Below are 13,511 nucleotides of genomic sequence, written 5' to 3' on the forward strand. Positions count from 1 at the left end.
AGTGGTCGAGTTTCCCGATCTTTATTCAGATTTTTCGACGGCTCAAGGAACACTGTCGCTTTTTCCGAAGGTTTTCCAAGTTTCGTGACGTCTGAAAAGGAATAATTTCCATTTATATTGAGAAATCTTGTCGGATTCATTCTTTAATTCGATCGAGAATTCGGATCATTTCATGCCAAAAATTATCTTATAGTCTACTGAAGGAAACAAAGCTTCTTCGGTGTAATATAGGCGAGGATTGTTCTAATCTACCAAAGAACCAAGTCGACAGAGACGATTCTGTGATGTTGCTAAGTCGTATATAAGTAAAATAAAGAACATCCGAGAAAATATCTCACTTTTTGATTTAGCTCCTCATCAGTTTCGACAAAGTCAGAATAAGTTGAATATCTTTTTCATACCTATATGGCCAGAGTGATTGTGGCTTTCCCCGAGTATCTCCATCTTCAGGAGAGCCACTTCAACACCCCTACACTCAAATATTGCAAACACTCTTTCACTCAGAAGAGCGTAACTCACACTAACATTCAAAGCACCGCCGCTTGAGAACCATCATTTCAGTGTTCAACCAGCCAAAAAGCTATCCTAACCCCCGGTTCTCTCCCACCTACAATAAACCACATAAGCTCTGTTTCGCAACCTCACAACTCCGGGAAATTAGGGAACTGTAGTGGAGAGAGACATCGGTTTATAAACTTATGTTTCTCGTTATTTCCCTTTACTAGGTAGACACCGTGGATATTCCCGACTTTATGCGTGTAGCTCTCCTATAATTCCAATTCGATTTACGTTCACGGTAACTAGATAAGTTGACGAAAACCCAAAGTTGGCGTAGTCCTTCCAGGATATTCTCTCTGCCTTAAAATTGATATAACTCATTTATTAAATTTCTTGCTATCTGATATTTCACTGTTTTTTCAGAAAATTTGCATAATGAATCCCAAATAAATGAAACAGGTATTTGAATTTATCTTTTATGTATAATATCACATCATATTACATTGAGTTAAACAACAACATCGGCCAAACCGACTCTGTCGTTAGCCTGGTCAAAGATGGTGTAGTATTTGCCGATGAAGACGTCCCCAAGAATCCATAGAGGACCAGTTGGTTCTGGAATGTCCATTCCAGAGAATCCAGAAATGCAAGACTTCTGTCCACCTTCATCCATCTGAAAAAAATGAACGCAAGGTTAAATCGTTTAATTCATCCCAAGTCCAAACGCTTCATACCTCGATGACGTAGTCTTTGCCTTCGAGGGTGAATACTCTACCACCGAGGGTGATTTCAACCTTTGGCAAATCGTCAATTCTGTAACAGTCAATCATGTATTCTTCAGTGAATGGGACTTTGGTGGCTCCAATAGCTCTGTTTATGACTTTTATGTCTTCAATTGGTCCAGTTAACAAGCTGGTTCCGGTATCGACGATGGCTTGGCATCCTGAAGGGCAAACGGTTTTCGAACCGGCTTTAACGCTGTCCATATTGATTTGCCAGTAGGCCTTCCTGGTCACTGGAAGGTAGGTGATTTCACCGGAGTATCTAGATCTGTCAACTCCTCCAAAAACTATTTCTCCACCAATTTCCGCTTTAGGGTCCCTGAGAATTCATTGAAATTCTAGTAGTTATAGAAATTTTTCCTAAAATGGACTCACCTGTTGAGGAAGAAAGAGAACACAGCCTCATCGACCACACCTTGGGCTACAAGGTTGTCGAAAACTGGGGTGACTTTATCGACAGCGATGGTGTTATATCCCAAACCCAGGATACCGTCGAATTTACCGATGGCGAAGGCCAAGCCAGGTTCTTTGGTGGCTTCTGCGAAGGTTTGCTTCTTGGCCTTCAATCCGTTGACGTTCACAACATCGGTAGATAAGAATCCACTCAAGCTTCCAGATCCGTAGGCGATCTCGAAGACGGTTCCGTTCTGTTCGTAGGTGGTGGACTGAGATGAATGGTACTTCTTGTGGAGCACTAGGAGTGTTCGTATTTTGAAATTTCGATCGGATTTTCAATTCTTCAGAGGTACTTACGGCAAGCCGGTTGTAGGAGGGAGCACTGGCTGGATGGAACCCAGAGGTTGGAGGATCCGGTATCGAAGATGACGTTGAATTTTTGTGGTGGGGTTCCGATGGAGATTTCACCGTAGTATTGAGCCTGGGAATCGTTGAAAATGGATTAATAAGTGTGGTGAATTGGACTTATAGAGCCTACAACTTACATCCATGTAGTTAGCTAGGATCAGAGGAGAAGATGGGTCTGCATATTTGTTGGCTAGTTGGTTTCTGCCTATTGAGATTTGTTTCAAGGATTTTCTCGGAGATTCAACCTTCTTCAAGGGAATTCTGAAAGAGATTTATGGGTGTAATGGACACTCCTATCTTGAAAAAGTATCTGAGAATTTTGTGTGAGAATTTAAATGGCTTTTATGCATTTCATGACAAATTATGATTTTCAACTTACTTTACGATATCACATAAGGCAACGCCTATGAATAGGCAGATCAAGATGGCAGTAAAACCCCTCATTTTCGTCAGGTTTGTCACGAAACAAAACTGAAACGATGTCAGTAGGACAAGTGAAAATTCTTATATACAATTGTGGATCACGATAAGATAGAATAATCTCTGATGGGTGCTCATTGAATACGACATATCTGGAGATTATTTTTTCGGTTTCGAGCACTTTCATCAAGTCACAATGTAGATATTTTGGAATATTTCAACAAAGTAATCAGACCCATGCTCTATTAGGTCGATTTACTATATGGGGGATAGAGGATTCATAAGTCTATTAGTCAATTTTGTGGCACTTAATTCTATATTGCGGTACTAGACTAGAAAATTGACCTGAGTTTTTCCATAGCATAATGGACCATTGTTGCTCAAACCGGAAATACGTAATAAATATATCCCTAATGAGTTTTTTCTGGATAGGATTATATTCAGGGCAGTAAACATATTCTCCTAGGTCAGTTGTATCGTTCAAATATCATACAAATCATTGATGTGAATGATCAGATGATACCACCTAACTAAATTAATTTGCAAACATTTCCCTGAAACTTCTTGATTCGCAACGGTTTGTGTAATACTTAATTTCCAAATTCTTCCGATATTTTGGGAAAGATATATTTGGAACATAAAACTGTTCACATGATATCAATCAACAGATAATAATAATTCATTGATTTATTTCCATTCGAATTCAAAAATATTTATTCTCTAAACAAAAGCGTTTTTATCCTTCTATTTTTGTTATTATCGATGTATAGATAGTTCCAAGAAAAAGCTTAATTTTAAAACGCACAATATCAATTCGTCAATTCGTTCTTAATAAAATACTTTTACTTCCTGGACTTTGATTCAATTTTCTCTCAACCATAATAGGATAGTATGATATTATCAGCATCATAAGTACACTTGGGATATATCGAACTCTTTCCTGGTTTAAATCCCACTAAACCGCTATCTGCAAAACAATTTTTTTTAATTCCCAATGTGAGATACCTCCGAAACATGGCGACATGCAAATGCCAAAACGTGTCCTTCAAAAATTTATCGAAAATCTAGACTACCAACAGAAGTCATTATATTTTTAAATTGCACTGCAATCAGTGCTCCTTGTTGAAAGAAATAACCGAAATAATTCAGTTGAAAGTATAACGATAAGATAGGCTAATCCACAGTCACTTCAAAATTTCGTCAGCAATTAAAATCAATGAAGGTAATATCTTTTCGAGTACCATCATCTTCAATTGATAAGATAATCCACGTAGCTGAATACTTTTAGATTCCCTTAAGAAGCATCGAAAACTTCATAGTGGCATCTTGATGGGAATAAATAATAGAGAAATACAGGATATCCAAGAAACTCTGTAAAATTGAATTCATTTGTATGTCTCGTTCAATATTATTGGCAGATTATTGTATGAAATTCAAGAAAAGGTTGTATCAATCAATATCAAGAAGCCTCTGATGTTCGTAATACTGTATTTAAATGCGGAATTTTGGAAGGCTTAATTTTCGCCTAGTTAGCCTTGCAATTTCCCACGCGTTTTTGGTTGAGGAAACGCGTTTTCCTCCTAACGAGATTGCACATCGAACTAGATAAAGCTTCGACATGTTGCACGGAAACTTTCTACATCAATTATTTCCATCATGCCCCCCAGCTCTCTACCCCGTTGCATATCGTCAGTTCGAACTCGGGGTAGTGTCATTGCAGGCCTTCAGAAAATCGCAATCTATCCAGCCCCTGAGGGAAATTGCAGCTAGAAAAATTTCCGATAACCTGCAGCGTTCTCTTCCATCGGCGAAAGGCTCAAACATATTGAAATTGCTGCGCGCAAGTTTTTATTGCTTTCGGGCGTTATTGGATTCATATTTTTTCTTTATCAGCTCTCGTGAATAGCAGTTGTTGGAAGTTGGGATGCCTGGAATTAGGAGCATCTCGATTCTGTGAGAACATTCAATGTTAGGTACTAAAGGTTCATCACAAGTTTGGGAAAATCAAACGTTTAAAAGACATAAAACATTCATTTAGGAGTTAATATAATGAAATAACGATCTCTCTCTGGACTCGTGCAACTGCATGCACATAAAATTAATTAGCGAAAAATAGCGAATTCACCGACTGCGCTCAAAACTTTCGGTGATATATTTTGGGCGCGAAGTTTCAGAAACCGTCAGACTGTGTGCGACGCAATCCGCAAACCGTGGATAATTCTCGGTATGAAATGTGGGCCACCTTTTGTTGCCCACCGCCATTTCGGAGTAGAGAATTAACGAAATGTTGTTCTTTTCCACCGTGATCAATGCACAAAACGCCCGCCAACTTTTCGAAAACAAAGTTGTAATTGAACCGGGTCGTTCTGGCGTGAAATTTGTAGTCGAGGACGAAAATTACCCCTAGTCCTTGGTCCTAGAGCGGCTTTCTATAGAGGGGAAGGATAATAATTCTAGAAATCGTTACATTTCCTGCTCCAACAGTGGGAATATTTCGAACTCCTTTATTGATTAAATTCTTTTATGAAAGGTTTTAGTTGAAATGATGAACCTTCATGAGAAACTATTAAATATTCTCTCAGTGTCCTCCACGATTTATTTTCTATGTCGATGACTGCGTCGTAGCTATTCTATACCAGAAGATAAGATAGGAGTGATAGTTTTGTTGTTTAACCAGTATCATGAGAGGTATAGTTCGTGATAAAAGTGGGTTCGATGCATTTTTAGACATTTGCGTACGTTGAACTGAGAAAGGTTAACTTAATAACATGTAAAACCTACTAGCTCAAGTACCACACTGAATTATTCATCGGATCTTTACAGAGCGATCAACTTAAGTAACCCTCGATTTCAGGTTCAATACACAGATCAGTAAAAAATATTCTACAGGTTATCCTGAATCCTTCGTTGATGAAATCGTTGCCAAAACTCTTACAAAAAAAGAAAAAGAGAGTAGAACATACAACAAGATACTATGCATTCCTGTGCAGTACCAAAAAATAAAAAGAATTCAGAAAATTGAAAATAGAGCATCGTTGTATAGCTACATCAAAGACGAAGGGAATGGATGTTATATTTTTTGTCCTATTCCTACTCTTATACTCTGATAGTGTGACATTCAAGGTGAAAATTAGTTCTAGTTTATACAGATTTTTTCAGAGGAATTGATCTGCGAAACGTCTACCAACAAATCCAACATTTGCATGATATTTTCAGTTTTTTTTGGGGAGGCTTTTATTTGTTATCGATATCGAAATGAAAATAAAATTTTTTCATATGGAAACTTTATTTCAGGTTCTTATGTATTATATCAGCTATTTATTTCAGCATGAGCTCATAAAAATTAGGCTCATATTTGAGTTTCATCCGTACCTAACCATTTTGCTCCCGAATATCACCCCTAATGACTGTAGGATGTGAATGAAGTAACTTATAATTAAATTCCCTTCAGTTTACTTTTCTTCTTATCGCAACCCTCAGTCGAGACGCTCGCCCACCCTTGTCGGAAGAAAACGCCCCCTAATTTCCACCCGATAAACCTCCATTGTACGCGTAGGACGGAAATTAACACGTATGTCGACCTTTACCCCGTGTCCCGATTGATCGGAAGCGTTTATTCATCAAAAACGGACCTCACAAATGAACGGAAATTCGATCGACTTCGAAAGAAAACTCCGGTTTCGATTGCATGGGGGCATACGTGACACGATTCGAATTATGTAGTATCTATTAGGGCGGCAGCAATGGAGTGGTGCAGTTAATTTTTCATCTGGTCTCGTCCGACGCATACTGATCAGTTGGGGGGACGCGTCCGTCATTTTTAAAACACACCAGAGAATGCGGGTTTTGAAACGAAACCTGGATATCTGTGAATTCCCGTGGAGAGTTTTGTTTTATCCCTTTCGATTTTCGAAACTTTAATCCCATAATCGGGCCAAGCTTTAGCCACGTCCAGCACTAGCGTTAAATTCATTATTTCCATGTACATTTTTGTTTTTACTTCTACACATAGTTGGATTATCCTGCAGAAGCTTCCTGTATAGTACTGGAAAACTCAGCAACAGAAAATAGGTTCAAAATGAGAGAAAAACCAAAAGGAAAAAGCTCTGGAAGAACATTCAGAAAGTTCAGTCAAAAATTTAATTCATACAGCAAGATCTAAGAGGTTTTCTTTTTTTCACGAAAAATATTCTTTACAGAGCGTGAGTGCTGGCTGTTTGTAAGAGCAGTAGATACATCCAAGTGGTATATTTTTTATACTTTCCTCAGATTAAGGAATCTAAAAATTAAAAATAATTCTTTTGTAGATGATTCCCATGAATTTCAATTGTATGGAAACTGATTGTTGAGTCAGCAAGCCCCCCTTGCGTTTGACTAGTGTCTTCATCGAGTAATTCTCAAATTCTTTGTCAAGTTTTGTAGATGTCCAGAGAGAGGCCTGCCTTCATCGTTTAAATCACTTTTTTCTAGACCTCAAGCATTCCTTATATTATTCGTCAGTTTCAGGGTATTGTCATTATGAATTTTAACAAGCATTCGATGCATTTCAGCTACGCTTTTCTTTCAATTAATGCAGAAAGCAAAATATTCCCGAAAATGCACATAATTCTTATTTACAGCGCTCTGAAAAATAGGGTTTTCATATGAAATTCCAAGCGGTATGAACTGAATATTATGGACTGATATTTATCCTCTCTGGTACTACCAAAATCAGCTGCAGCTGCTAAAACAGTTGGAATTTTTTTCAACAGGCCACTTCCACTAATTTCAAGCCACAAGGTCCCATAGGCCCCAACCTCTTCTCTGCTCTGATGTACGTGCCCAGAGGAATCAAGCCTAACATTTGATACAGGACTTTATTGACCACCACTCAGTCGTGTCTGTACTCTTTTCCTGAAACTTTTTAGGGTTTTCACTCCAAATCTCTGCAGAATCCTCCCAGAATAAATTTCAATCGGTGTCTTTACTGTTCAGTTATATCCTTATGTCCAGAAAAACAAACAATACCAAACATAAGAGAGATAGAGATGACAACCTTAGCTTTGCAATTTTCCAACCCCTGTCCCTTCCTACCCCCTGGATGTTCGGTATTTCCGTCTAGAATTCGATCGATTCTATAACTCGAGGAATGAATTTAAGAGTTGGTCCCCACGACAGGCACACGTCAAATCGACGAAACGTCATATCCAGCCCGCAAATCAAACTTCCGACACATCCTCGCTTTTCAATTAGACCGGCATAGAGACGAGTGTAAAGCGAGATCGAATACCGAAAGTTGAAAATGGGAATATTCGTACTACGGGATAAATCATTCGAAAAGGACGACCGCGTCCATTACGGATGCGGCAGATGCGATCTCGGAGAACTTTTATTAGGATTCGTAATCGCGCAAGTTCGGGCGTGATTTAAAAGTGCGAAAGCCGCGAAACTTTTCAGCCTGCCTGGGTCATTATCGAATCCTTTCGGAAGATTTACGGATCGGAGATCGAACGAGAAGGGGGATAAGAAGGATGTTATTATTTGTCCAAAGCAATGGGAAATTTCCTACGCGTTATTCGGATCCATTCGAGCCTTATTCACTGTTATCTCTGTTTGTTTGGGAATTGTTTGTCGAATTAGAAGACTATAACCATCCGTAACGAGAGAGCAAAAGAAGCAGTAATAAGAAACAGACAAGCCATAGACAGATCACTGACAGCTGTCAAATACAAGGGATGTCGATGAAAATTCAACTCCAAAACATCCCTCCTGGAGTATCGCAATAATCATCCACTCAAACAGAACGAAGGGGACCTGTAAAAAGTTCCGGCAATAAATTAATGATTATTCGATTATTTCGAAAGGTCTATTGACGTTCGGAATAGATGAATAAACCGACAAATAACAATTCCCCATTATCGGAACGTATATATACACGGACGTGAAACTGGCCCACACTCCCACACCGTATTTATTCGAGTCGAAATGAGATTCAGCCACTGGTACGATATTAATAATAACGAATTCCAATGGACGTGTTGATTTCCGCAAACAAAACGGAAGCGAATTGAAATTTCGACGTCTAATGACAGCGGTGCCGTTTCGAATATTTGAATAGGAGCTGTCGGAATGATGCATGGGCATTTAATTGATGATAATTATTGAAATCGTGCCAAATGTTGCATACATGAGATATGCGCGCATTAGGTAATAAGCAATGCGAAAACCGATTCGTTAAAATTAGAGTATGATTATTTTCTATACAAAATTGTTCTGTTTGTGCGCAGCATTCCATGATAAATATTCCATTGGGTATGGTCGGAATCATATTAAAAACATATATTCAATTTAATCTCAGTTTAATTGAATCTACAACATCGACCATACCTTGTAGCAAAAATCCCAACAAGACAAAGATTTGTTCTGTGTGAAATTAATTCAGAAAACCAAGATAAATTATCCCCAGCTTTCTTATATTCTTTCAGGGACTCCTTATCTCATTCCACTAAACACCATCAGGACATAAATAAGCTGGAGCTCCTGCAGAACATCACAGATCTCCTGCACAAAACTTTCAGTTCCCAGTTCGTATTTCCAGCCCTAGGACACGACGATCCGAGCTCCAGGAAGAAAATGGGAGAGATGTGGAGCAGATGGTTTCCGGCTGATTCTCTGAAGACGTTCGTGCAAGGTAAACGAAATATAATTTTTGTTACAGCTACAACGAACGCAATATTTAATGATACGCGTGTAATGTACTTAAAAAAACTCTTATGATTCATAATAAAGCAGATTATCTTCGGTAGTCGGTGAAGGTTAAGACAAGTTCCAACATGTCATCGTAGATTCGATTACCGCCGTAACGCTCACGCCGAAAAAGGCGCCGGAAGAGGCTATCCCTCGGGATTCCCGAGGGGGTAAGATTCCCCTGTCTTCCTTCCCTTTTCGAGGTCGACAGAACCGGAAACGAATCGTCGCAAATCCAATAGAAGACGGATGTTCCATATTCTCGACCGATCTGAGCTGAACGTAGACGTGACAAAACGCGTGTTACTTTTTGATAAATGACCGAGAGGAGAGTTTCGAGGTCGAGGGGGATTGAAGAAAGAATAATTTTTCAGAGAGGGGTAGAAATTGATATATTGGGGATGGAACGTACTCCGACTCGGAGGTGCGTTGTGTTTTCGTTTTCGGGGTTGATTAAGTGTGAGATGTATTCCGGTCTTGTTCGTTTTTTCTATAGAAATAAGACAAATGAACTCAGAGATTGAGTGTTACCTTCCTTTTCATATGGGAAGCTTTTTTACGTGGTCCTCTAATCAAGGCATAAAAATGAACTGATTTGATTCTATTCCAACAGACACTTTATTCGGAATTCATATTGACTTCTATGAATATCGTTTTACACCTGCTAATAAACAGAATAGAAGATTCTGAACACTGAAGAGATTTTCGTTGTGCATTCGCCATTTTGCAACCATTGCTTTGACGTTGTAAACGGAGTATTACAAATGCTGACTGGTAATTTAAGCATTTGGCCAATTTAGCTTTCAATTATATTCTAGAATCAGCCTACTTATAAATCAATATCTTTCTATTATTGAGTGAAATCACTCTTTTAATTTACAAGGGGTAGAAATTGATATATTGGGGATGGAACGTACTCCGACTCGGAGGTACATTGTTATTTCGTTTTCAGGGTTGATTAAGCGTGAGATGTATTCCAGTCTTGATCGTTTTTTCTATAGAAATAAGACAAATGAACTCGGAGATTGAGTGTTACCTTCCTTTTCATATGGGAAGCTTTTTTACGTGGTCCTCTAATCAAGGCATAAAAATGAACTGAATTGATTCTATTCCAACAGACACTTTATTCGGAATTCATATTGACTTCTATGAATATCGTTTTACACCTGCTAATAAACAGAATAGAAGATTCTGAACACTGAAGAGATTTTCGTTGTGCATTCGCCATTTTGCAACCATTGCTTTGACGTTGTAAACGGAGTATTACAAATGCTGACTGGTAATTTAAGCATTTGGCCAATTTAGCTTTCAATTATATTCTAGAATCAGCCTACTTATAAATCAATATCTTTCTATTATTGAGTGAAATCACTCTTTTAATTTACAAGGGGTAGAAATTGATATATTGGGGATGGAACGTACTCCGACTCGGAGGTACATTGTTATTTCGTTTTCAGGGTTGATTAAGCGTGAGATGTATTCCAGTCTTGATCGTTTTTTCTATAGAAATAAGACAAATGAACTCGGAGATTGAGTGTTACCTTCCTTTTCATATGGGAAGCTTTTTTACGTGGTCCTCTAATCAAGGCATAAAAATGAACTGATTTGATTCTATTCCAACAGACACTTTATTCGGAATTCATATTGACTTCTATGAATATCGTTTTACACCTGCTAATAAACAGAATAGAAGATTCTGAACACTGAAGAGATTTTCGTTGTGCATTCGCCATTTTGCAACCATTGCTTTGACGTTGTAAACGGAGTATTACAAATGCTGACTGGTAATTTAAGCATTTGGCCAATTTAGCTTTCAATTATATTCTAGAATCAGCTTACTTATAAATCAATATCTTTCTATTATTGAGTGAAATCACTCTTTTAATTTACAAGGGGTAGAAATTGATATATTGGGGATGGAACGTACTCCGACTCGGAGGTACATTGTTATTTCGTTTTCAGGGTTGATTAAGTGTGAGATGTATTCCGGTCTTGTTCGTTTTTTCAATAGAAATAAGGCAAATGAACTCAGGGATTGAGTCTTACCTTCCTATTCATATGGGAAGCTTTTTTAAGTTGTCTTCTAAACAAGGCATAAAATTGAATTGAATTGATTCTGGTCCAATAGACACTATATTCGGAATTCACTGACTTCTATGAATCTCGTTCTACACCTGCAAGTAAATAGAATAGAAGATTCTGAACACTGAAGAGATTTTCGTGGTGCATTCGCCATTTTGCAACCATTGCTTTGACGTTGTTAACAGAGTATTACAAATGCTGACTGATAATTTGAGCATTTGGCCAATTCAGCTTTCAATTGAATTCCAGAATCAGACTTGTCATAAATCAATATCTTTCTATTATTGAGTGAAATCACTCTTTTAATTTACAAAGGGTAGAAATTGATATATTGGGGATGGAATGTACTCCGACTCGGAGGTACATCGTTATTTCGTTTTCAGGGTTGATTAAGTGTGAGATGTATTCCGGTCTTGATCGTTTTTTCTATAGAAATGAGGCAAATGAACTCAGAGATTGAATGTTACGTTCCTATTCTTATGGGAAGCTTTTTTAAGTTGTCTTCTGATCAAGGCATAAAAATGAACTGGATTGATTCTAGCCCAATAGACACTATATTCAGAATTCATACTGACGTCTATGAATCTCATTCTACACTTGCAAGTAACTAGAATAGAAGATTGTGAACACTGAAGAGATTTTCGTGGTGCATTCGCCATTTTGCAACCATTACTTTGACGCTATAAACGGAGTATTACAAATGCTGACTGATAATTTGAGCATTTGGCCAGTTTAGCTTTCAATTAAATTCAAGAATTGTGGTTATTCGACCAACTTATCATAAAATACTCTATTGAATTCCTAAGCTCAACCATAAACTCGCATCTGACTAATGATAATCTTCGATGAATAGTAACCCAGCTGTTTCCTGTGATCACCAAATAATTCCCTCGGCACTCTGCGTCAATCGAACGGATCAAAAGTTCCGAAACTCCGCCGTTTGACCACACACAGACGAATCGTTCCACGATAAGCCTAACCGGCTCTTCTTTCAACCTTCCGATACGTCGCAAAGTTCCAGAACTGGGGAATATACATTTCCATTCTGGAGAACCGACGGACGGTGAAATTCTTTTGACGGGAATCGGTCTAAATTTCATACGGTCCCGTAACGGCCACAATCGGGAGAAATACTTTGGGATGCGGGAACGTCAAAGCGATTGAAGCAGGTTTGTTCAAGCGACGTCCCTTTTGACATTCCTTCCGGATGGCAGGAGGATCAACAGTCGACGTGTGGGGGCGTTTTGCCCCTTAGTGTAGGGATTTTTTGTTGGCGACGATAATTGGAATTATTCCGAATTACCGAGGGTTTCACGGAATGAACACAAAATAAAGAGTCCTGAATAAGTCTGAAAACTTTTCTTTCGGTTCATTGTAGAGGGTGTATGATGAAAATTTGTGTTCAGAATGCACAAACTGGCGATTATTTCTGTAGAAAGGACGTGAGCATTTATTTTATGATAACATACAGAGTTTTCAATGAAGAAGCAACAAAGAAGCATGAGGTAGTCAATAAGCAATTCTCTTAATATGGGGGTGTCAAAAATGGGATATTTCTCACATTTTCGTCGATAAAATTGAGATGTCATGAGATATTTCGTCAAAATTTTAGATATGTTATTGGATTTTCATTATTCTGAATGAAAGATGAGGTCATTCACCTACTGTTTATAGTTTACCACAAAAATGCCTCATTTTTTCAACTTCCAAGCCAATTTTTTTGGCTAAGACTTTTGTATGGGGAAAATACTTCAAGGTTTCATAAAGTGAGATGATGCGGCTGTAAATTAGCACCTTTCAAGAAGTAAGGGTGATTTTGAGAGGCCAAAACCCGTAAACATTCATTATGATCGATACGAATCATAACTCTGTTGGAATAGGACTCGACTACCAACGGACATTTGGACATGAATAAAATCACTCAGCCTTTTTCATTCCTGATTAAATTGAAGGACTTTTCAATTGAGAATGATTAGATAGTAGTATATAGATCATAATTTGAGGCATGAATGATTCTAAATACGTATCTATAGATTGAAAACAAATCTCCCTATCAAGCCTGATAAACCGGGCATTAATCCCCCAAACACGTACGTGTTTATACCCCAAAGCGCCCCTCAAGAACTCCAATAAATTCCGATGATTCCTTCTTCCGAAACGAACCCCTCTTCCTACCCCTCATCAATCTTCCCCAATCGA

At 38.2% G+C, this 13,511-nt stretch overlaps 2 protein-coding genes across 3 annotated transcripts in view; one reads left to right on the top strand and one right to left on the bottom strand.

Moving 5' to 3' along the window:
• The window catches only part of LOC123315171 (acid sphingomyelinase-like phosphodiesterase 3b), a 127,310-nt gene that overhangs the window by 59,113 nt on the left and 54,686 nt on the right, over positions 1-13,511 (top strand). For both annotated transcript variants that reach the window (XM_044900766.1, XM_044900767.1), the window contains one exon: positions 8,969-9,174. In XM_044900766.1, coding sequence (XP_044756701.1) covers positions 8,969-9,174 — 206 coding nt within the window. The remainder of the gene's footprint in view (positions 1-8,968; positions 9,175-13,511) is intronic.
• LOC123315172 (lysosomal aspartic protease) lies at positions 961-2,623 on the bottom strand. Its single transcript, XM_044900768.1, has 6 exons — positions 2,464-2,623; positions 2,222-2,345; positions 2,034-2,157; positions 1,656-1,974; positions 1,233-1,599; positions 961-1,171 (listed from the first exon to the last, which is right to left on the bottom strand). The coding sequence occupies exons 1-6, from the start codon at positions 2,526-2,528 to the stop codon at positions 1,007-1,009; spliced, it is 1,164 nt and encodes a 387-aa protein (XP_044756703.1). The 5' UTR covers positions 2,529-2,623; the 3' UTR covers positions 961-1,006.

Source organism: Coccinella septempunctata, chromosome 6 (assembly GCF_907165205.1).
Source record: "Coccinella septempunctata chromosome 6, icCocSept1.1, whole genome shotgun sequence".
Lineage (NCBI taxonomy): Eukaryota > Metazoa > Arthropoda > Insecta > Coleoptera > Coccinellidae > Coccinella > Coccinella septempunctata.

Bases quoted from the DNA above. Each gene is read 5' to 3' on its own strand.
- LOC123315172 (XM_044900768.1), bottom strand. From the start codon at position 2,528: ATGAGGGGTTTTACTGCCATCTTGATCTGCCTATTCATAGGCGTTGCC. The intron at 2,158-2,221 runs GTAAGTTGTAGG...AACGATTCCCAG, and splicing joins TCCTAGCTAACTACATGGAT to GCTCAATACTACGGTGAAAT. The intron at 1,975-2,033 runs GTAAGTACCTCT...GAACACTCCTAG, and splicing joins CCTCCTACAACCGGCTTGCC to TGCTCCACAAGAAGTACCAT.